Source organism: Crinia signifera, chromosome 1, assembly GCF_055691185.1.
Source record: "Crinia signifera chromosome 1, ASM5569118v1, whole genome shotgun sequence".
Taxonomy (NCBI): domain Eukaryota; kingdom Metazoa; phylum Chordata; class Amphibia; order Anura; family Myobatrachidae; genus Crinia; species Crinia signifera.
Genome location: NC_139217.1, coordinates 361,790,020 through 361,813,823, shown reverse-complemented (window position 1 = coordinate 361,813,823; position 23,804 = coordinate 361,790,020). Strand labels below are relative to the sequence as shown.

The following is a 23,804-nucleotide window of genomic DNA, read 5'->3' as shown; positions in this document are numbered from 1 at the left end:
ACATATCAACTAGGGATATCTGTATAAATGACTAAGTCCCAAGTCCATGACCCGGCTTCTAACCAGGGTCATGGAATTTGATGGCTTGCTAGACCAGGCAAATTCCTGGGTCAAATGTCTGAAAGCAGTAACACCCACATGGTCATTTGATAGCTGTGGACATGGTAGAGGTGGTCACTGTTACTGATGACTCTCTAAGCAGTGACCCATTCTCTCTGTAGAAACTGTGATTATTTATCTAATAACTATATTTTGCTGCTCTGCTAATTACAAAATCTCCCACAGGGTCCCTGCAGGGTACCGACATTGGCGGCGGCTGGGATCGCCCAGTGTATTGACCACACGTCAGTCATGTCTGTGCTCAGTCCCTATTGATAAAATCAGCATATTTCTCATCTATAGCTGACCATTTTCCCTTAAAAAAGTGTGGGCCAATTTTAAACAGCTGTCCCAATTACATATTCACAAATCAGGGATGTTTATCAGAAATGTGTGCTAAATCTAAGAAACCATAAGAATAAAACAGAATACAAATTGAGATAGACAAGGTAAACAGAGAAGAGTCAAGATCAGGAATAAGACAAGGTCAAAACAATACAGTTCACCCAGGAACCTAATAGGATACAGAGAGGCATTTATCATTAAGTACAATATCTGCAGCTTATACCCCTGTAACTGCAAATATTTAGCATCACCCTCCCTGCAGTGCTGGAGGGGGAAGGGGTGTCCGTGCCGCGGGGGTACCTGCCCCCTCCAGCACTGCAGGGATGCCGATGCCGCCAGCTATATGATGGGGGTGAGGGGCGAACTGCCTCCCTCCAGGTGCCGGCGCCCTAGGCAAATGCCTAGAGCTGCCTAGTGGTGGCGTCGGCCCTGCTGCCGCTGCTACCCCTAGACATAGTGGTCCGGGTCAGTGCCATCTAATCAGACAGTCAAGTACAAAGGAGGGGAAAGCCACAATCTAGGGGCACAATCAGGGGATTCAATATCTGGATGAAGAAACATTACCGCAATGCATGATCTAAGTGAATGTAAATGCGGGGGGGGTTAATACGTGGCTCTTTCTATAGGTAGGGTTATGCATCGCTTTCAGGTTTAGAAGTGAGGTTGGCAGGCAGTGCAGTTGTGACATGTGCTTAAAAATCAGATACAAATAGCTTCCAAGCATGAGATATAATAAGTGTGTAATGCTTACTGACTGTAAGATAATGCATTGTTACCTGTGAGGACATGCCATGGCAGGGGTACAAAATGGCTTTATTGTCATCTTCAGAGCCTTGGTCCAAACAATAACCTGTTGCTTTACTGTTGCGGAGCTGAAATTATGAAAAAAAAATGTAATCAATTGTTTGTATCTGAAAAAGATCTTTTTGAAAACTTTCATTAATTTTACAGTTTTTGATTGAGATTCTTCCACTTAACATGTGTAGTGTTCCCACTGGGAATGATACCTGAATGCCAGCCACAGTTAGTACTGTGGGGGTTATTCTAATTCATTAGGCCCGCCTCGTGTGTTCGCACGGGGGACCGATTGTTCGCGACATACTGTAGGTTTTTATGTGCATGTGCAGCGGCTGTGTGCGAGCACCCACAGCGCTCACACACAGAAGTCCAGGTGGGGGATGTGGAGGGGCATGAGGTGGCGGGCCGAGGAATTTGCCTATGGGAGCGCCCAGCAGTTCATGGGTGTTATCATGAGAATGATGGGCATTCCCATTGTAATTTCCCAATGACACGGGTGTGGGAGGGGGGCGGGCAGCTGACATCAGTGGATATCAGCTGCCCGCCTGTGTCCTGCACAGGGTGCTTGAAGATCATCACCATAGAGGTGTCTCAGATCTGCGAACAATGAAGAAATCATTTGATGGCTCGCTGCTGCTGCTCCTTTGACCTCCTGTACTGTAAGGTGAGCTTACACTTTGCAGCATAACTTTACTAAACCAGTGGTTACAGGAGCAGTAGATTGCCCCAATGACCAGCAGCCCTCAATGGAGCACCGATCACCGGTTCCTGGGTTGGGGAGTATAATTTTGTTTTAAGACTTTGATGAACTTGTCCATTGGACACACATAGCTGATCTCACTGGCCTGGTCCCCAGACAGCTTTATTTGCCAAGGGTCAGAGAAAGCTGTTCCGGCCACTGGAAGGCTGTAGTTGGAAGCAGGGACCCCCCCCCTTGGATGGAGGTGAGTGGCTGTCACTCCTCCTCCTCCCCTGAACGACTTGGCGGCTGTCGCTGCATCGCCCCTCCCCATGGAGTGACTTGGCGGCATCACCCCCGCCCGCCACGTCAACCCCCCGTGAAGCGACACAGCGGCTGCATTGCATCACCCGGCAACCCAATCCACCCCCACTTGTGGAGCGACCATGGCGGCCGCATCGCATCACCCCCCCTGGAGCTGTGCAGCGGCCTCACCACAAAGCCCCCTCCCCCGGTGGAGCGGGGTGCTTCAGTGTCTCCGGAGCTGAAGTTGCCGCTATTATCACAGGACTCACTGCATTTTTTTTTTTTACAATTTGAGCCAGATTATAAGTATGGGAAATGTGATCTATTACTAAAAAAAATGAATTAAAGGGTTTGTAGCAGTTTGTCACTAAAACTGCTTCAAAAGTCTTTTAATGCATTCAGGTGATACTAAAATAATGTAAAAAGGGTGTGAAAAACCCCTTTGTCACATTATTTTATTTAAAAATTGTTAATAAATCTACCTGTTTGTACAGAACATATAATATGTATGCAATACAGTGTATTTAGGTGTAAAATCATGATACTATGATTTTTTTTGTTGGCAGGGGACCAAAAATGATCATTAAACTTCTAAGCTGGATTTGTATATTGATAGTACTGCAATATGAACTTATTTTAACACTATATCCCACAAACCCCAAGAATTTATTCTATCTCCCAAGTAAATACATGCTTGGCCACTTCAGCCAATCAGAGAGGAATAAAACAAAATATAATTTCCTGTTACATGGAACTAGTGAAGGTGAGTGGGATCTGTTTTTTCTGACCCCCCCTCCCTCAGTATAAACTGCAGTATGTCAGCTCAGGCCAAGAATATAAAGCCATAGGACCAGGTGTTAAAGTGGGGAGGAACGGGGTGGAACTCCGTCTCACCACCTGTAATGATAAGCAGAACTAGTTCCACCTCCACCAGGGCCCTGCTCCAGAAGTCCAACATAATCGCCTGCCCCACCACTTATGTCAATCGATTGTACAAGCTGTGCAAGTGTTACTGATGAGCCGCAGTCACCTCCCCCTTTCCCATGTCTGAGCGGATTCCTTTTCCAGCGTGGCATATATGATGTTAGGAGAAATGAGTTCCACCGCCTCTTTTATGTTACAATCTGTTGAGCCATTGATTATTTTGGACCAGAATGAGTAAAAAAAAAAAAATCTTTGCAATACATACATTTTAAATGGGTCCTACATTTTTAATTTCCTTTAAAACTCATATACTAATGTATATGTATCTAACAGGATAGTCCTGCCTCGGACAACATAGCCAAGATTGCTACATTCACAGAAACATCAGCTCAAATAAACTAAACAATGGGCAGATACTTTACACACAGCACAGGAGAGCTCACCAGAATACACTGTAGACAGAGTATAAAATTAACCAAGCAGTTAATGGTTTTGCCATCTTGTATCGGCCAAGATTAGCAGGGTGGTGAGTGTCATTGTGCAGCAATGTGAGGTAATTGTAGGTCGCTCAGAAGAAAATAAGGAACTTTCAATAATGTGGGTACCTTGGTTCTTATCTTTGCTACTGTTACATGCTATGAATAGTCAAACCATTGTATATGTTCTATTGATATTTTTGTAATCTTTTGACAGTTATAGTAGATGTCACTAAAAGTTACATTTTTCAGTGAGCAGCAAAGTGTGAACTAAACATACTGTATCTGTTGGAAAACAAAATTATACAATGAACATATGTGGTAGTTGAAATATACAAAGAATTTTTATGGATAATTACATTTACAATACATCTGTTCATAATTCCATCTGTCCATCCGTCAAGATCTACTGTTACATGACATTTCGGAAAGTTTGTTGCAATTTTTCTGTCATTTTTTGCGATCAATGCAGTAGGAAAACTAAGCAAATAGCTTAGTGGGCGCCCAACTAACATATAAGTACCCTTCAATCAAATGGACTAAATGATATACAACTAATGTGATTACAGGCTCATCTTTGACTCTAATCCTGCCAGCACACATTGCACTATCTGCATCAATATTGGGCAATTGTGCTAATTCGTGACTCCAAAACAACTCTTAGGCCCTACAGTAATCCAAATGAAAGGAGCTGAACCATTATTAACCCTCTGAGTGCCAAGTGAGTTTGTCAAAATAGGTGTTAAAATTGCCCAGAAAACATTTTTGTCATATGACCTGTAATGTTTATCTTATTTAGAAAATACTTTTTTACACATTTTTTTTTTTTTTTATAAACTTTTTATTGAGACATTTCGTGCACATTACATAGTTTGTACAATACAATTGGTATATATTACATATTTCCATTTTGTATATATGACAATAAAAGTTTCAAATAGTTGTTATCGTTGGTCGTTTGTACAGTCATATATTCAGTACATTTTGCATCATAGGTCATCCTTGCTTCAACGCCATCATTTGGAGGATCTTTATAACTGTACTGGCGGGTCTAGTGCCGCCAGCCTGGTCATGTACCATGTTGTGTTTTTTAAGCTATTATGTATAGTTCTCCTGGTGTTTAGTGGGAGGGTTGTTATATATGAATCCCATAGAGTAAAGAATTTTTCCACCCTTTTGCCTCTATCTACCACCGCCTCCACCCAATCCATGCGAAAGAGAAAATGAAATTTTTGCAAGAATAAAGGGAATTGGGGGGGGGTGGGGTCAATCCATCCCTGCAGTATGGTCTTCCTACCTGCCGCGCTTAAAGCTAGCAGTAGTTTCTTAATTTCTTTTGTCATACGTATGTTGGGGTCAAGTATCCCCAGAATTGCCCATTCTGGTGTGAAAGGAACATATGTTATGAGTTTCTTTTCCGCGTATTTTTTGATCAGTAACCAGAAATAGCGGATTACAGGGCACGCCCAAAGGCAATGGTAAGTGTCTGCGTTGTCAGCATGACATTTTGGGCATGTGTGGGAATTTGATGTCGTCATATGGAACCGTCTGATTGGGGACAAGTATGAGTTGTGGTAAGTGTTTAGGAACAACTCAATATACATATTAGCTTTAAGAGTTTGTCGGGAGAATAGGAGACCCTTCTGCAATTGCGGCATGGACAGTGTGGGAAAATGATCTAGCCATGTGGCCATCCCGCCTTTAATCTTTGTGTAGTCCAGTATTTCCCTCAGAAAGGTGTAATGTATGGAAATTGCTCTAGAAATCGGGACTTGGTAGGTCAACATGGTGTCCAGAGCATTGTTCCAGTCCTTTTCTGAAAAGTGTCCTATTACATGTGAAACATAAAAGATAGTTTGCTGAAGGGCCAGCGGGTATGATCTAACCATGGGGAAGTTGGTGGTCAATTCAGAAAGGCGTAGAGCTCTTTTCTCTTCCTTCAGTACCAGTGCGTCAATTGATTTTATTCCCGCTGCAGCCCATATAGTGTAAGGGTGAGCAGCCATGCCATCCAGGAAAGAGGGATTCTTAAGGAGGGGTAGAAAAAGGGAATGGTATTGGTTCAGCCCAGTTTTGTGCCTTAGTATATGCCAGATCTTCCTCGTGGACCACAGTAGGGGGTTATTTTTAATCTGGGTTGACAATTCTTGATCATGTTGGTGTAGGAAGCTCGCTAGATTTGTGTCCTGTAGAAAGCCCTGTTCTAGGGAAGTGTTAGTGTATGTTGAGCTGTTTTGTATCCAATCCCGTACATGTCTAAATAAGGCTGCATGGTTATAAGTGACTATGTCCGGGAAGTTTATGCCTCCATTAAAGACTGGTTGCACAAGCTTCCTCATGGCTATACGGGAGCGGCCGTCTGCCCAGATGAATTTGCGAAGGATGCGTGAGATTTGTTGGGAGTCTTTTTGTGTTAGTATGATTGGGGCCATCTGTAATGGGTAGAGTAGTTTTGGAATTGATACCATCTTTAGTAGGTTAGCTCTTCCCAGATATGACAGGGGCAAGCGTTCCCATTTTGTTATGTCAGTGGAAAGGGCCGTAATTGCTTTATTTATATTCAACGTGTATATCATATTGGGGTTTCTAGGTATTAGGATCCCTAGGTATGTGATAGCTTCAGTTTGCCATTTAAACCTGTATTGTGATGTCCAGGGGGGGGGTTCTTTTGGGCCATAAAGGAGTAAGGCTGAAGATTTATCTAGGTTGATACTGAATCCGGTTATCTTTTCAAATGAGTTTAGTTTGTCTAGGAGCAAGGGTAAAGAGAGTTCTGGGTCAGAAATATAGAGAAGAATATCGTCTGCGAATGCTGACAATTTTAGTTCCTGGGCGCCTATTTTAATTCCTCTAAAGTTCGCCCACGTTTCCATCGTTCTCAGAACTGGGTCTAAAGCTATGTTAAATAGGAGTGGTGACAAAGGGCATCCCTGTCTGGTTCCCTTCCCTAAATAGAAGCGAGGGCCTTTGGTGCCGTTTATCAATAATGATGCAGATGGGTTGTGATATATTGTTCGTATAAATTTAATGAAATTTGGATCAAACTCCCTTTTTTCCAGGACTTGAAATAAATGGGGCCATAATATCATATCAAATGCCTTATTGGCATCTAAACTGAGGAGCATGTTTCTAGAGCTGGGTGTATTATATGAGGCTATTACGGCTGCTATGGCAGCGCGTACCGCTTTAACCGAATGTCTGCCCCTTACAAAGCCCGTTTGGGATTGGGTTAAAATGTCTGGTAAGATAGTTTGTAATCTTATGGCCATGATTTTTGTCAGTATTTTGTAGTCTACATTTAATAAACTTATCGGGCGATATGATGTCAATAACATGGGATCTCTATCAGGTTTCGGGAGGAGGGTTATAAAGGCCTCATTGAAAAGAGAGGATGTAATGCTATTTTTATAGGCGTTTTGATATAATTCAAGCAAGGAGGGTGTGATATGCGTTTGTAACATCTTGTAATATTCTCCTGTGAAGCCATCGGGTCCTGGGGATTTACCATTAGGAAGATTTGTTATTACTGTGTTGATTTCCTCAGTTGTAATGTCCCCTGCTAGAGCAGATTGCTGTGCTTGTGTAAGTGAGGGTAGGACCGCCTCCGGAAAGTGGGGTGTTTCAATGTCTTGACTCATAGGGGGTGGGGCAAAGATTTTCTCAAAGTATGTTTGGAAGTGTGCTGTGATCTCCGATGATTTGATTATAGTCTTATTGTTGGTTGGATGTTTTATTGACGTGATGATATTTCGTTTTTTGGGTGGTTTGGAGAGTGTCGCTAACAGTTTTCCAGCTTTGCCTCCCCATCTATAGTATCTATGTCTAGTGTAATCTATTGATCGCTTTGCCTGGGTAGCAAGGTATGTCTCAAATAATTGTCTGGCTTCCTTATACATTTTTTATTTGAATTTATATAACAAATGTGAGTAGTGCTGGCATTTTCAGTGGATATTTTGCACATCTCTCACAGAGATGTTGACATTCAAAGGGTTAAACATGTTGGTCAGTGGCGTAACTAGATATTCGTAGGCCCCATAGCAAAAGTTTGTAAGGGCCCCCTATTTAGCAACTGATGGTGATAAATGTATGTAAAACATATAACTTAGACAGTAAAGATGGGCCCTCTTCAGCTCTGGGACCTTGTTGGTACTGTATATGGCTGTTTACCTCTATAGTAATTAATTTGGTATGATCGCACTAACATGACCCAGTGACAATAGAAGAGACTATACAACTTTAATATTGATGCCAAACTACTTAAATTTGGCCTTCAATCTGCAGGTGGTACTGTAGGTACTGTAGCAGCATTACATTCAAGTAAAGCGGGAGGTTAAGCCCGCTTAGATACTGTCATTGTTGGTGATACAAAATTATTAGTTGATATAACTGTGGTATCTATCTTCAGTTAATTGCATGGCTATTCTAGGCACAGTTGTTTGCAGTTCTCTGTTCACTTAGTCTTGAGATATTATACACTATGTGGTAGTACAATAAGTTCTTAAATACTTGGGGATGAATGTAATGAAATTCGTCAGTTGGCCAAACTAGGACTTTTTTTTAAAAGGGTGATCATTTACAATGCAAAATCAACCGTGCTGTCTGCTGGGGTTCTGTATGAGTGGTCTTGCAAGTGATTTAAAATGTATGGAACCGTTTGGTGATTCTTGCCTGAACACGCTTGTGAAATACAATTGTATACACCATTATGTATGCAATTGAATTTTACAGAAGTGTTACTGAGGCATAGCAAATTTAATTTTTCATTTTTAAAATTTCACCCGTGTCTGATCGATCCCATGGTTGTTTTACCTCGGACAAACAAGGGTGAGATAGGAATATTAGTAAACTTCCCCTTTAGTGTCGTGGGCTTCATAATCTAGTGTATACAATAACAATACAGTATGCCACTGGAAACACATCTTCATAGACATAAATAGCAACAGTGATATCTACGGGTTTTAATGAATGTTATGTTAAAAATGATGTACTCAAAACAATCTATATCTTTAACGATGCAAATATTATTTTATTAATTATTATGTTAATCAAACTTTTAGTTTTCCATAGTGCTAAATGTAGATTTTCAATAGATATTTTTGGGGGATTCAATGAAGAAATCAATCTATGCTATCAATCTATAAATGAGAGTAGCACGTTGCATCTCACATACTTCGAGAACCTCAAAAAAGCTTAATGTATTTTATACATCTTTAGGTCCATATGTTCTTAAGTACACTGGAAGTTGGTTGGCTGGATAAATAGAGCCAAGACTTTGATAATCACTGACAAGCTTGAAGTCATGTACAATTACAATGACTTTGGCAATAGCACTGGGGGACAAGTATCTTTGTCGCTGTCAAGATCTTCGGCGTAGTCTGTCAGAGGATGCTGAATATAATTCTGTTTGCAGCCTGAGGACAGGCACAGAAAGGGGGCTGATTGTATCATGTAACCAAGTAACATTACATAATGAAGAAATGTAATACTAGAGAAATCTAAGTGGACAGGTCTTCTGTGGGGCTTTAGCTGCAACATAACCTCGCTACTGCTAAGTGACTGTGGTGAACATGATGTCCAACTATTTGTCAGAACTGTAGTTCTTAGCCTTACTGTACTAAAAGCTACAAAAAGCATTATTAAACAGTTAGTTATATGCTGGAGAGTTTAACAGTAAATTACATTTCATGAGTTGCATGAAAGAGTTTGCTACAGTATGTGTTTGACCTTTTTTCTGCTATACTGTAATGTTCTGGAAATCGTATTAACAGAGTAATGGGCAGAATGGTGGAGGGGAGTACCAATGTTCTTGGCTACATTCATTTTCTGCTGGCCATCTACAACCATGGGTTACAGTTATGGAAGTTTTTTTAGATTTAAAAAAATTGTTGAAAAAAAACAAGTTTATATTAGATTTGCCGTTGTATTCTTTATAATATCTGTGTACAAATTCCAGGATTATTTGTTTTATAATCTGGCCAGTCCCTCAAAGCCCAGGGGATTCAAAAATAAGACCCTACGCTTTTAATTTTGAGGCTAGTATCCTTTGGGAGGAAGGCAGACATTTGTATTGTTGCTTATTTAAAAATTTTTTTTTTTAAATTTGTTTAAAAAAATGTACTTAATTTAATCTATGTAATAAATACAGAGCTCCTGCAGGTACAGTATGCTGCAGGCACAGGCATTGGAGGTGATGGATACAGTACCGAGACCCCTGCTACTCATCTGGGCACCGGAACTGAAGCATAAATCATGAAGCACCAAACAACATTGTGCATGTACAGATCCCTGAAGATGGTCCAAAGACCCAAGTGGGGGGGGTTCCAGAGGGTCGGCCAGTGTAGATGGGCCAATACACAAATTTTGCTTTGAGGCCCAGTATACCCGTGTTCTGTATGTGCTGATATTGTAGTTTAATTACTCCCGCCAATGGTAAGCACCAATAGTCTTGGCTTAACATATGTTAAGTACAATGTTTGTTGTTTCTCAAAATCCATAACGAAATGTATAAAATACAGGAGTTACTTACCTCCCCATAGGTAATAGTGTTATTGTACACCCTCATTTCTGGGTAAACATTTTCCAGATACCACTTGAAATTGCGACACTGCAGTTTGTGCCGGAGAGCCAGCCTCTCAGAGACATCACCGAAATCCACCCCTGGGTTCTGTCAAGAGAGCGAAAGATGACATATCACTAAAGGGAAAGGTGTTCACTTTCATAGCTTAATTTCTGAAAAACATACCATACTTTTATCCTGACTCCATGCCAGGGGCCTCCAAGCCTTTAGTTATGCCACTGAGCTGGGCATATGCCATCTTTGCATGGTTATGCTCTCTAGTGGCATGACCACATCCTTCCTCATACACACATTATTTAAAAATTACCAAAGGGTATTCAGTATGCTATTCGGATGAGTTCAGTGCACTCTGGCCTGATGCAGAGACAGACGCTAATAAAGCTGTAAGTCCAGAAATGAAAATAGATGACCACCGGAGCGGACACATATGATCTGCAATGGCACACACTTTTGCAGCCTATACTCAATAACATGGAACATTGGACTTGGGTAGACCAACAGATGTAGCCATGCTCATCTGTCCTTCCTATGGTAGTTGGCCCGACAAACAAGGCTTGTCGCAGCATGGTGAAGGATTGTGCAACCTGACTAGTGTGGCGTATCGTGTAAACGGAGTGATGCTTATGTTCATCCACCATATGTCGCTTTTATAAATCCTCAATGCGCATGTGTGATGTCTCCAATGAAATACATAATATAGTTCTCCAGTAATATAGTCCAAGAACCACTTAGTAAATATAGTATGCTATGTAGTCAATCATTTTCGGTTTAGCACCAGGCTAAGCTCGGCATACATTTTCCCCCATGAGTCCCAGGAGCTGAATGAGTGTCTACGTAGCATAACTACTGTACAACATGGCGGCAGGCCGATACTTAACAGCCACAAGGAAGTCTACTACCACCCAGCAATATTTACATTAAATACACTTTTTTAATAAAATGATTTTATGTACATTGTGACAAACCCCGAGTATAGCCCTGAGCACCTTGGCATTTGCCGGCCACCTAATTACATAAGGCGTCCAGGTTTCTGCAACAGGTGTGAATAAACCCTATAGATTGTAAGCTTGCGAGCAGGGCCCTCCTACCTCTATGTCGATTTGTTTCTACCCAGTTTGTTTAATCACTGTTGTTTCCAATTGTAAAGCGCAATGAAATATGCTGCGCTATATAAGAAACTGTAAATAAATAAGTAAAATAAATGAGATGACAGGCTTGTGGTACAGTATCCATAATGGCCAATTGGTTAAGCCCACAGCATGCCATACAAAGCACATGGGGTTCAGATCCCGGTTGCCAACAACTCATTTTTTTTATTCCACTGTTTTGTTGTTTTATATTTGTACAGTCAAATGTGTCTATCCTGTATTTAGGCTTTGCTTCCACTTTAAAAACAAAATGTCTGGTTGTTTTCTCACAATAGTGCGTTCTACTGTTTGCAGGTGGACTCTGCTCCTCCGTTTCCATGCTAGAGCAGTGCTCCTGCGCCCAGACTTTAAACTCTATGCTTTGTCACTCTCAGCCCACATTGGACGCTACACCACTAGTTGACCTCGTAGTAAGCTGCAATGTACAGTAGCAAGATACAAACAGGCAAATTGGAAAGTGGTTACTAAACCTCAGTTCTGAGTAAGAGAAGCTAACAAAAGCCACTCACACAGAGAACTTATTCCAGCACATGGTCCGCCCATTAAAATGATATATAACATGAATATATAGTTATATACTCTATGTAAATTGTGATTTTATCTGCACAAAAAATGTTCTCATTCAGTGTTTTCTAGCTAGCCGGTGTAACATTATGTGGGAAATTTACAAAGATGGGAGTTCTATTTCAGATGGGATGTTGCTATGGGCAACCAATCAGACTCTACTTCTTATTCATTAAGCACCTTCTTGAAGATAATAGATAGTATCTACTATCTTCTAGAAGGTGCTTAATATATAAGAAGTAGATTCTGATTGGTTGCCCATAGCAACATCCCATATGAAATAGAACTCCCTCTTAGTAAATTCCCCCCTATGTGTTATGCACATACAGTCACAATTAGAGACTGTACTTGCATAAAGCACAACTGGGATGCTAATTAGTAGCACAGTCAGCTTTTACTCATTAAAATGATATATATCATGGCTATTTACTCTATGTAATTATGATTTTAGCTGCATACATTTTTTCCTCATACAGTGTTTCCTAGCCAGTCAGAGTAAAATTATGTGTTATGCACATACAGTTGCAATTAGAGTAATCATTTGAAAATAAATGTGGTGTATTACTTGGGGGTTAGGGGCCCAGGGATGCTACTCTCACTATCACTTATAGCTGAATGAAATAGAATAACTTACATTTCTCAGTTGTTAAATTCATAGCTGATTGTTTAGTAATATTTTACGTACAATCTGTCCTTTTAATTATAATGTGTCCATTGGGGGCATTGTTCCATCAGAGGAATATATTGTATCTACTGTATGTACCACAAACTTAAAAACAAATTCCACCTTTATTAATAAACATAGACAGAGAAATAAGTTTTAACTAAGCAAGTTAAACCCTAAGTAAGTAAAGTATATTGGGCCTCATTCACTATTGATCGCTTAAGCGTTCAATAGTGCATTTTCCTGTTTATCAGAAAACTGCACGCGCAGGACCCATTCTGAACATGTGCCGAACAGGTCCTGCAACTGCAGTGCCGGATAGCAAATGCCTATGGCTAATTGATAGGCATTCAGTGGGAAAGACTGGCCAGATTGACAGGCAGAGGAGTTTAGTGGGAAAGACACTATCGAAAATGGGGGAATGTCACCATATTTACTGGGAGTGGCATGGCCAAGGACTGCATCTGGAAGCCTGAGTAAGGTCAGACTTACTCAGGCTGCAGTCGCAGATGAACATCACGATCGATTATTGCAATGTTCATCTCGAACTGTGAGGACATTACAGTTTTAGCTATTACAAATGCCAGAATGAAGTGAAATGCACCTCCTCCTGCATTTGCATTGCTAAGGATGGAATATGCTAATCTTCTAGGAGCAGCTTAGCATATATGATCCGTACTGAATCACGCCCAATATTCTTTAATAACACTGAAGTATAGAATGGGTCTATATCATGACATTAATTAAAGGACAAACAGAATGATTCATAGGACCAGCTACTAAAACCATTTATATACAGTAAATGACACTACTCACCGTCATTGGTATGTTCCATGCCATGTATACATGGGACTTGAACTCATCCATCCACACCTCAGCAGCTCTCAGGGCATTACGCTTTGCATAGTAATCAATGTCATTGTTGTAAGGCTTCTTTGTGCGTTCAATGTGGGCAACCCTGGAGCAAGGCAGAACTTCCATACTTCCTCCACACTGCCAAACCTAGGAGGCAAAAGAGTCAAAAGTTTTCATTCCATCCTTCAATGCAGCAAAATAAGCAATGCAAAATAATTACATGACAGAGCTCTAAAAACATCACATTTTGTATTAATAATGGGACTTTGCTCTTGAATTGTTCTTTTCTGACTTCCCTTACTTATGTAGGGTACACACCAGAAGGATTTTGCCTCCAAACACCCAATTTAGATACAATCTCGACCGATTGTATTTAAAATTGGGCATGTTTTGGGCCATTTCAGATCCAGGGGGAGATTCTCTAAGAATCTCCGCTCCCCTTCGCCACCCATCGCAATTATAATTATCGCATATGTTCTAACATATGCGATAATTATAGCAAAGGACAGCTCTTGCGTTAAGAGCTGTCCTTTGCGGTGAGAGTCGCCTGGTCCCAGCAGGTCCCGGCGGCTACCCCCTCCCTCCCACACCCGGCGCTGCTGCTGTGCCGGGCTCTCCTCCTCCCTGCACCCGGAAGAGGATCAGTGCAGGGAGGAGGTCACAGGTCCGGGCAGCACAGCTCTGTGCTAGACCCATAGGCTATTGAATTGTCACACTTTTTTTTAAGGGGAGAGAGGCACCTAATTCCAACTTGCTTCCAAGCACCTGGGACTAATTATGCCTCTGTGTCACACGCAGTGTGGTAACCAGAGTTTAGGGGCCCCTGACCCAATGCTTCTAAGATAATGTTATGCCCCATAGTAATGCCCTCATTTATTTTATGAATCATCAAAGTTCTCTAATTTACATGATGTCACATTGTGGGGCTGCCAGTACACATTATGCCATAGCGTATTACCAATTCGCATGATAACAAATAGTGTCCCAAGTTCTTATTATGTCCTATTACAGTGTCCCTTGTTCATACTGTGCCACATTAAAGGTGTCTTTCAGTTTGTTTTATGCCACATTCCAATGCTCCAGTTCATATGATACCACACTATATTGTCTCCATTTCATACTATGCCACTTTGCAGTGCCCTGGTTCTTATTATGTAACCTTATTTTGCTCTCCATATTACAATAAGCAGATCAGATTATGAAACATTACAGTGTCCTCTACTTCAAATCATGCCGCACTATAACCTCCAGTTCAAATGTGATGCCACATTACAGTGCCACATTGCTACTATAATATCCACTACACACACCTCGCTGAAAATGTCATGTCAAATAATTCAGTCTGGGCAATGGATCAGATCAAATTGCTTGGAAGGCTACTCAATGACATTGGTGTGCAACTTTATCACCTGTTCCAGCCCGCCCATCCTCTAAGCCAGGCATTCCCAACCATGGTCCTCAAGGCACACCAACAGTGCAGGTTTTGTAGATATCCAGGCTTGAGCACAGGTGACTTAATTAGTATCTGAGGGATTTTGATTAAACCATCTGTGCTGAAGCCTGGATATCACTAAAACCTGCACTGTTGGTGTGCCTTGAGGACCGTGGTTGGGAATGCCTGCTCTAAGCCCTATAGCAATGACACCCCTTGCACCCATTGTAGTCCTGCATGATCACATGGCAGCGACAGTGCCACCATCCAGGCAAACCACCATGAAATAACATTAAAACCAAAATGAAATCCATTTGAACTGATACTTGAATAATAAGAAGAAAGCCAAATGAAATATATTTTATATGGAAACAAATTTTATTAATCATTAGTCAGTGCAAAGAAACCTCTCAATGTTACACATGTCAATGATGTTCCTCTGAATATTTGATGGCACTATGGAAACAGATCTGGATACATTTATGTGTTATGGATTTATTATCTTCATTCACAATATCATAGTTGATAGGTGACCTTTAATATCTCTGTGTGTCTGATCATAATATATTGATAGTATTGCAGTTTTATATTTACAGACTGCAGCAATAGAAGTGAGGAGGGAGGAATACAGCAATGTCTAAGCGTTCCGCTGGCAGATCAATCAACCAGAAGAACAAATAGAGGATACGCTTGCAAAGATTGTGCATCAGGGGCTACATTTGCATCAAGTCCTTTTGGTGATGCCCCAAGCCCAATCTAAAGCTATCATCAAAAGAGCATTCAGCGTTTCCACCTGCAGCTGCTCCCTCCTTCCTCCCTGCAGGAGGCCAGCAATGTACAGCAGACAACTGCAGGCTTCTCCCGCAGCTCAGAGATTAACACAAACTTGTTAAATCAAAACATCACCATTAAAAACAACATGCAGTTTAGCTGTTGGTAATTTGCCAACAAAATAATAATGTCTTTCTCAAAGATGCAAAATAGGATGAAGGAGATATGTAAGACGGTAAATTAAATATTTTGCGAATAGAGAAACCATTTATAGATGGATACAAGTGCAGCCATGCCTATGTTGACTCTCGCTAGAACAGCTATTAATAAGTCGCAAGCAACCGACCTTTAGACGAGCTCTTATGCAGAAATGTTTAATAGGATTCGCTTTAGTTATTTATATAGATATACAGGACATTTCAACCATCCTTATAGCTCTCAAAATTATGTGGATTCGATCAACAGTATCCAGCATATAATATAATCAGTATCTTACAGAAAGTTTAATTCTTCAGCCTATTGGAGCAGAATGCAAAAGGGGCTGGACTTCTGGTGACTTATACAGGAAGTCACCACACATGGAAGTAATTTTCTAGCGAGTTTGTCCTTAAAACTGATAATTGTTATAGTCAGCCAATTAGAAAATGTGGGAATAATCATAAATCATTTTTTTTGTCCCCATCTATCATGACTCATACTACAAGACTGGAAAGACGTTCACTCTTGTTTTTCACATTTGTTCACTATTGTTTTTAGTGCAAATACCAGAAACTGAATATCTTTATAGCCAAGAAGGCATAGATAGTATCTTTAGGTATCTACCTATCTTATGTATAGCACTACAGTGTGTCATTATGGGAACTGGGGTCTCTACTAGGCCTGGTGACAGCAGGGCATTAGGAGCCATCTGAGAGGTTCTCTAGTGACACCAGATAAACCAGTCCACCACTGTTTTAAGAGCTCCCTGTGCTGCTGCACTAATCAGCAGAGTGCAGGCATACAGGATTTGACGGCGTCAGTGGGGGCCAGTGCAATAAACCTTGTCACTGTCGACCATTAGTGATTGACCTAGTGGCTGTCGACTGAAACCAACAGGCTGGAGTGACATTTGCACTGGAGATAGAAATGTCACTGGAGGCTGAGGCACATCCCTGCTGCTGGCAGGGATGTGCGGTGAGGTAAATAGGTCAGGAGGCGCTGGCTAGTACCAGAGATCAAGTGTACATGTGAGCATTATATAGAGGTGCAGCAGTATCTATTGCTGGAAATTTGGTGGGTTTTGATCAAAGATAAAAAAGGAAAGGGTATGAATATTTTTGAACCAGAGTCTTGACTATAAAAATGATTCGAATAATACAAAGAAGATATTTATATTATATTCTTTGCATATTTCATACACGTTATATAGACAATACTCTGGTTTATACTGGAGTATGGCAAGGAAGGCTGTGCCTCACCTGCCTTACCTTACCAAATGTCACTGGGTGCTGGCACTAAGTGCTCAAAGAGATACTGGCACTGGGGCTGGAAGAGGCATTGAGGGCTGGGGCTGAATGTGATAGTGAGGGACAGGGTTGAAAAAGACACTGGGGCTGGAAGTAACACGGGGATGGGCTGGAGAGGCATGGTGGGGACTGGAGGGACACTTATGGTGGCTGGAGAGACATAAGGGTTCTGGATATGGAGAGACAGATGGTGGCTAGGGCTGGAGAGACAGAAGGGAGTTGAAGAGACACAGGGAAATAAGGCTTGAGAAACACGGGTTTATTAGTGTTAATGTTGACACATGAGCACATGGACCTGCACTTGGTGCAACGCATCCCCCGACATGTTTCACCCACTACCACTGCACTCGACACACTTTACCAGGTATGCTTGGGATAAGCATATTGATATCCTTACAAAAAAATAAGGATCAAATATGGTTTGAGGTAACATGTTTAAAAAAGGGGCAGACTAGATGGGCCAAGTGGTTCTTATCTGCCGTCAAATTCTATGTTTCTATGTTTAGGTAGGTAGTGGTTTAAAAAAACTTTTACTTTTCTACCTTTCAACCATGTCAACCATATGGTGTCGGCCTATTGACTGTCATCCTAGACACTGTCCATCAGCTATCCAGACTTCATTGAAATGTAGCTTTGGGATACACAAAGTTCTATTACGTCGCTGCCTGTCATCGAAATGTTTAGCATGTCACAATGTCTACTTTACCTACCCAGGCTTAGATAATAAATGCCCATCTTCCCAGAAATCGTGTGCCACTCCCGGGCTCTCAGAAAGATGGGCAAGTCTCTGGCAGCAGCACAGGCACCCTTGGCCACCCACTTAAAGAGCACAAGTGATGACATGCCACATTCTAGGCCCGCCCTCTGCCATGCAATGCATGTTACATCGGCATTGCATAGCAGGGGAGTGGCCATGATGACATTACCATGGGTGATGTGCCCCCTGTGCGGCGTCCTATTCTGAACCCCTGCCCACTGCTCACCCCTTATGCTGTGCCACCTCCCGAGGGGTGCACCCGGAATGTCAGCAACCCTGCCTTAGATTATTTACAGCTCAAAAGAGAAATTCTCTCTTAACCCCTTCACGACATATGACGTATATATACGTCATATGTCGGTTGGGGGTGAATCAAGCCAGCTCACGGAGTGAGCTGGCTTGATAGAGAGCAGGTAATGGCTGTATATTACAGCCATGTCCCTGCTCTCACGGCCACGAGCGGCGAGTTCGCCGATCGCGGCCGTTTAACCCTTTAAGCACCGCGGGCAAAGCGCCCGCAGTGCTTAAATAGCTGATCGGAGGGGGGGCGCCCCCCTCCGGCGCCGATCGGGGCCCCCCGCAGCGCGATCGGAGGGTGCCGATCGGTTGCCATGGTAGCCAGGGGTCTAATGTAGACCCCTGTGCTGTCCGTGTATTCATACCTATTACATCCTGCCTCAGGCAGGATGTAATAGGAAGTGAAAAAAATCACTACGTTCAGCCATAGAGCTCTATGGCTGAACCTAGTACAGGCGATCGCGCCCCCTAGTGGTCAAGTACACTAGGGGGCCTTGTAGTAAAAGTAAAAAAAAAAAAAAAAAAAAGTTTAAAAATAAAAAAAAATAATAAAATATTAAAAGTTCAAATCACCCCCCTTTCCCCATTTCCCAAATAAAAATAAATAAATAATAAAAAAAATAAACATATTTGGTATCGCCGCGTTCCTAAAAGTCCGATCTATTAAAATATAACATTAGTTATCCCGCACGGTTAAAGGCGTAAACGGAAAATAATCCCCAACGCCAAAACTACGCTTTTTGGTCGCATCGCCTACCCAAAAAAAAATAGCTAAAAGAGATCAGAAAGTCGCCCATATCCCATAATGGTATTAATTAAAAAGTACACTTCAGCCCGCAAAAAATGAGCCCTCACCCAGGTCCGTAGGTGGAAAAATAAAAAAGTTATAAGCCGCAGAACATGGCGACGCGACGCAAATTCGAAAAACCGTAACATTTTCTATTTTTTTTTTTAGTGGTAAAATGTAACGAAAACTATATAAGTTTGGTATCACCGGAATCGTAACGACCCATAGAATAAAGATAACCCATCATTTTAAACGAACTATGAACTCCAAAAAAACCGTAACCAGCGCAAAATTGTGGAATTGCGTTTTTTTTTTTTTTTACCCCACATTGAATTATTTCCTGATTCCCCAGAATATTATACGGTATAGTAAATGGTACCATTAGAAAGTACAACTTGTCCCGCAAAAAAAAAGCCCTCATGTGTCTATATAGCCGGAAAATTAAAAAAGTTACGCTTATTTGAACACAAGGAGGAAAAAAAAAAAAAAAATTACCTTAAAAGGCAATGTCGTGAAGGGGTTAAATGGGAAATTGGGATTCTCATTATGAAGGAAATAGAATCCCTTCATAATAAATACTATATGAATATTCATCAATTGTTAATGGTATTCAGTGTGTCACTGTCACCCTGCAGACTACATTGCAGAACAGCTCAGGTATTAAAAAAAAGATCAAGTACTGCTCATAGTGGCACAAGGGACTTTGTCCTGACACCTTGCAAAAAATATGCCACTTATACATTAAACTTGTTTGGTAACATGGTTGCCTATGAATATGACTGCGCTAAAGAGAGGTTTTTAGCATCCCTTCACACACCTACACAGTCCCACAGGGCTGAGACAGAGATGGCAGGTTATAATAGGAGCTGGCAAGGAATTCTGATTTAATTTGTCTAAAAATATTCATGACAAGAGACATTCACCTTCCGTGCATGATATTAAGAGGCAGTTTAGCAGCAAGCTTATTACAATTACTATTTCTGGCATGAACTTGCTTCACTCAAGAGTCTCAGTCCAGACAAGTGTGTGACATCAACCCTTCGAGCGCCAAGTGAATTTGTCAAAATAGGTGTGAAAATTGTCAAGCAAACATTTTTATTCATCATAATGACCTGCAATGTTTAACAGTTATACCTGAAGGAAATAAAATATTTTTTTTACACAACATTTTTTATTTGAATTTATATAACAAATGTGAGCGACGCTGGCATTTTTAGTGGATATTTTGACCATTTCTCACAGAGATGTTGGCACTCAAAGGTATAACTTACCTACCATGACAGTTGTGCCTGCAACAACAGTAAGGGTGTGTAATCATTCATGTTATGATTAAAAATTAAACCAAATTAATATTATACACAGTACTGTTTCGAAGAAGAGAGACCCTTCCCAGGTGAATACAATATATCTATCTTTATTTAATACAAAGTTCACTAATTACTGTATTCACAAAATATGCTGTACACCCAGGGCTGGATTATGATCACCTTGCGAATTTACACAACAGCGATCAGTTCTGAATTACCCATTAATTCAGGTTGAATCACACCCAAACTGCAGTTTCCCCGATAGTTGTGAACTGCACATGTGCGGAAGGATCCTGTTATTGCAGTGCAGAACAGCTAATGCCTCTGCCTGTCAATGAATCAAGCAGAGGTGTTTGGGGCAGGGCAGAATTAAGGAATGGCTCAGGTTGTCAGTACCCCTGGGCCCACCTCTATCTAGGGGCCCCCTGTGGTTGGCATGTATTTACAAAAAATGTTTTGTGCATGGCAGTAGTGTAGTGCTACAGCTTAACTTATCTGTCAATGTGACAATGATTAATGGTGCTGAGCATCAGGAGCCAAGGCACACTGACTGCACAAGTGTGAAGTGCATTACTGGGAGTTGACTAAGGCCCTATTTCTGGTTCACTCGCAAAGGCACATTCCTTCTCAAATGGACAAAACCATGTGCACTGCAAGCGGGGTGGGGGCAGATGTAACATGTGCAAAGAGAGTTAGATTTGGGTGAGTTATTTTGTTTCTGTGCAGGGAAAAAATTGGCTTTATTGTTACACTGCAATATAGTAAAATTAATGAAGTAATGAAGTAAAATCCCACTCAAATCTAATTCTCTCTGCACAAGTTACATCTGCCCCACCTGCAGTGCACATGGTTTTGTACATTTTAGAAGGAATTTGCCTTTGCGAGTGAACCAGAATAAGGGCCTAAGTCCAATGAGACTTTGCACAAGAGGTCAGAGGCTGAGAGGCTTGTGTTGAGTTCTGCTTGGTGGAGCTCATCATATGCTTCTCAGGCTAATGAAGGACATCAGCAGCAGTGGCCTTGTCATGGGGGGGTTTAATCAGAGGCACCACTGAGCCTGTCAGGGCTCCTACAGAGTAAGGTACAGAGGGACAAATACAGGCTTTTCATGTGGTTATATATACATATATTTTAATCCCCCTGCAGTTACCCATTTACCAAGTTTATACTGCCTTTACTCTGTATTTTGGCAGTTTAATATTCTCCTGTGAAGTTTGCGGCCAGCAGTGAGAAGTAGGATGGTTCCCCCTGTCTAAAGTAACTCGGGCCCCCCCAAAGGCTTAATCCGGCTCTGGTTTGGGGGGAGAGACAAAAGTGGTGGCGTGAAATGCCCATTTTCTGCGAGTTTCCATGCCAAGGAGTGCACCGCGGAGCTCAGGTTTTTTCCTGCGACCGGCAGCATGAAGAAGGTAATGGGGCATATGCACAGGGCAATTTAAGCCCCATTTCTAAGCGATCTGACTAGATTGCTGAGGAATTAAGCACAGATGGCTCCATGTATACACCATATAGCGATGGAACCACACATTGCCATTGTGCATGCACTGTCTATCCTGCTTACAGTATATTGCTGTGTTTTGCCTATAAGATCGCTCAGCACAGATCGCTCAGCACACATCACAGCAATGTGTGCTGAGTGATCTATGCTTAGGCAGCTCGCTCAGCATGGGGCACCCGTCACCCTATGTGTACGTGACTTTAGACTTACTCGGGCTGCCGGTGCAGAGTAACATCGCAATTGATGGTCGCAATGGGGCAGATGTACTAACCCCCCCCCTTTGCGCTTGTGAAATAACGTCCCGCTTCTCCTGCATAACGAGGAGAAGCGGGCACTCGTTACTGGAGAGATGTATTAACATCCCCCATGCCGATAAGGAGAGCCGTTATCCCCAGCGTTAACGGCTCTCCTTATCGGCTCCCTCGCCGCCCCGCACATGCGCACTCGCCATCGCCCCCCCTGCCCGGCTTACTGGGCATGCGCGAGATCTCGCAAAAAACGCGAGATCTCCAGCGCAGCCCGAGCCAGAAGCAGGGCTAGCGTTGTCCCCACAGTGGGGGATAGGACAACGCTAGCCCTGAGCTGGCGAATCGGCCGGGGCGAATTAACGCCTTGAAGGCTGTTATCCCGGGGGGGATTGCAGGGACAGCCCCGCCGAGCGTAACTCTTCGGGCTGTCACTAGCGCACGTTAGGTGCGCTAGTAATACATTAGGGATAGACGTAATCCCCCCCAGTTAACCAGCGTTAAGTGCATTTTTGCACTTAACGCTGGTTGATACATCTGCCCCAATGTATCTCCCGAACTGCGATCGCATCGCAGTTTTATATGATCGCAAATGCAGATAGCAGGTGGTGGTACACCCACTCCTGCATTTGCATTGCTAAGGATCACATATGCTAAGTGACATTTAATAGGATGAGAGATTCAGAAAGTGAGAAATCTCCATTTTTTTTAAGCGCCAATCATTTACACTGCAAAATCAATCTGGTTTTGCAGTGTAAATGATTGGCGCTTTAAAAAACCTGGATATTTTTCTCACTTTCTAAATCACTCATCCTATTAAATTTCCCTCAGAATCTCTCTTTTTGTAGCAATGTTCATAAGTAACAGCATACTGTACTTTGAGTTATGTTTATATAATGTAGGAAATAACTCAACCAGCACAATCTATATTATCACCCGGAAGCACCATTTGCCCTTTCTGCCCCATGCCTTTTTGTGTCGTGCTCTGGCAGCGCTGATTGTAATTGTCAGTGCGTAACATATGACTTGGCTGAAAGGTAAAATATCCAGTCGATTCCTTCTCTATTTATGGATGACTAGGAAAGTTTTATGATGCATAACTCCTAAAAGGGTCACTGAGAGGTTGGATCTGTAGGTTTTGTTCCATATAACTGTACATGATTGCCACCATCTCCATAATACATGGTCAGGCAGACATTTGACGTTTATAGCATTTAGAGGTGTAATCTCTAGCATAATGTGTCAGCTCTCTGCTGTCAAACCCCTGAGCTGCGTTATCACCCCCCACCTCTGAAGAGTAGAGTGGAAACACATGAGCGCAGTCTAGAATATTGCATGCAGGGTACTGAAATGAGAGCAGTGAGTTATGTAGCCCATGTCTCATGCACTGATGGGCAATAAATCAGAAGTAGCCCAAGGCTAAGTAATTCTTTGTGCAAACCAAATTACAAATTACAACTGATCTTGATGAGATTTAACAGTTTGTATGACTTTATAACTCCACAAGCTGCAGCTTGCATCTTTGCTATGTACAGTACATTTACTTCATACAGTGGGCCAGATGCACTAAGCTTCAAAAGTGATAAAATGAAGAGTGGTAAACCACCAACCAATCAGCTCCTGCCTGACATTTTTCAAACACAGTCTGTGACATGACAGGTAGAAGCTGATAGGCTGGCTGTTTATCACTCTCCATTTTATCACATTTGATGCTTAGTGCATCTGGCCCAGTATGTGACCATTTTGTAGAACTTTTATGTGTATTTTCAG

The 23,804-nt window shown here is 41.9% G+C and overlaps 1 protein-coding gene across 1 annotated transcript in view; it reads right to left on the bottom strand.

Moving 5' to 3' along the window:
• GALNT9 (polypeptide N-acetylgalactosaminyltransferase 9) overlaps positions 1-23,804 on the bottom strand; it is a 274,101-nt gene that overhangs the window by 7,979 nt on the left and 242,318 nt on the right. Inside the window, exons 7-9 of the mRNA XM_083150046.1 lie at positions 13,397-13,582; positions 10,154-10,291; positions 1,221-1,316 (exon numbers count right to left, since the gene is read on the bottom strand). Of these exons, the coding sequence (XP_083006172.1) occupies positions 1,221-1,316; positions 10,154-10,291; positions 13,397-13,582 (420 nt within the window). The remainder of the gene's footprint in view (positions 1-1,220; positions 1,317-10,153; positions 10,292-13,396; positions 13,583-23,804) is intronic.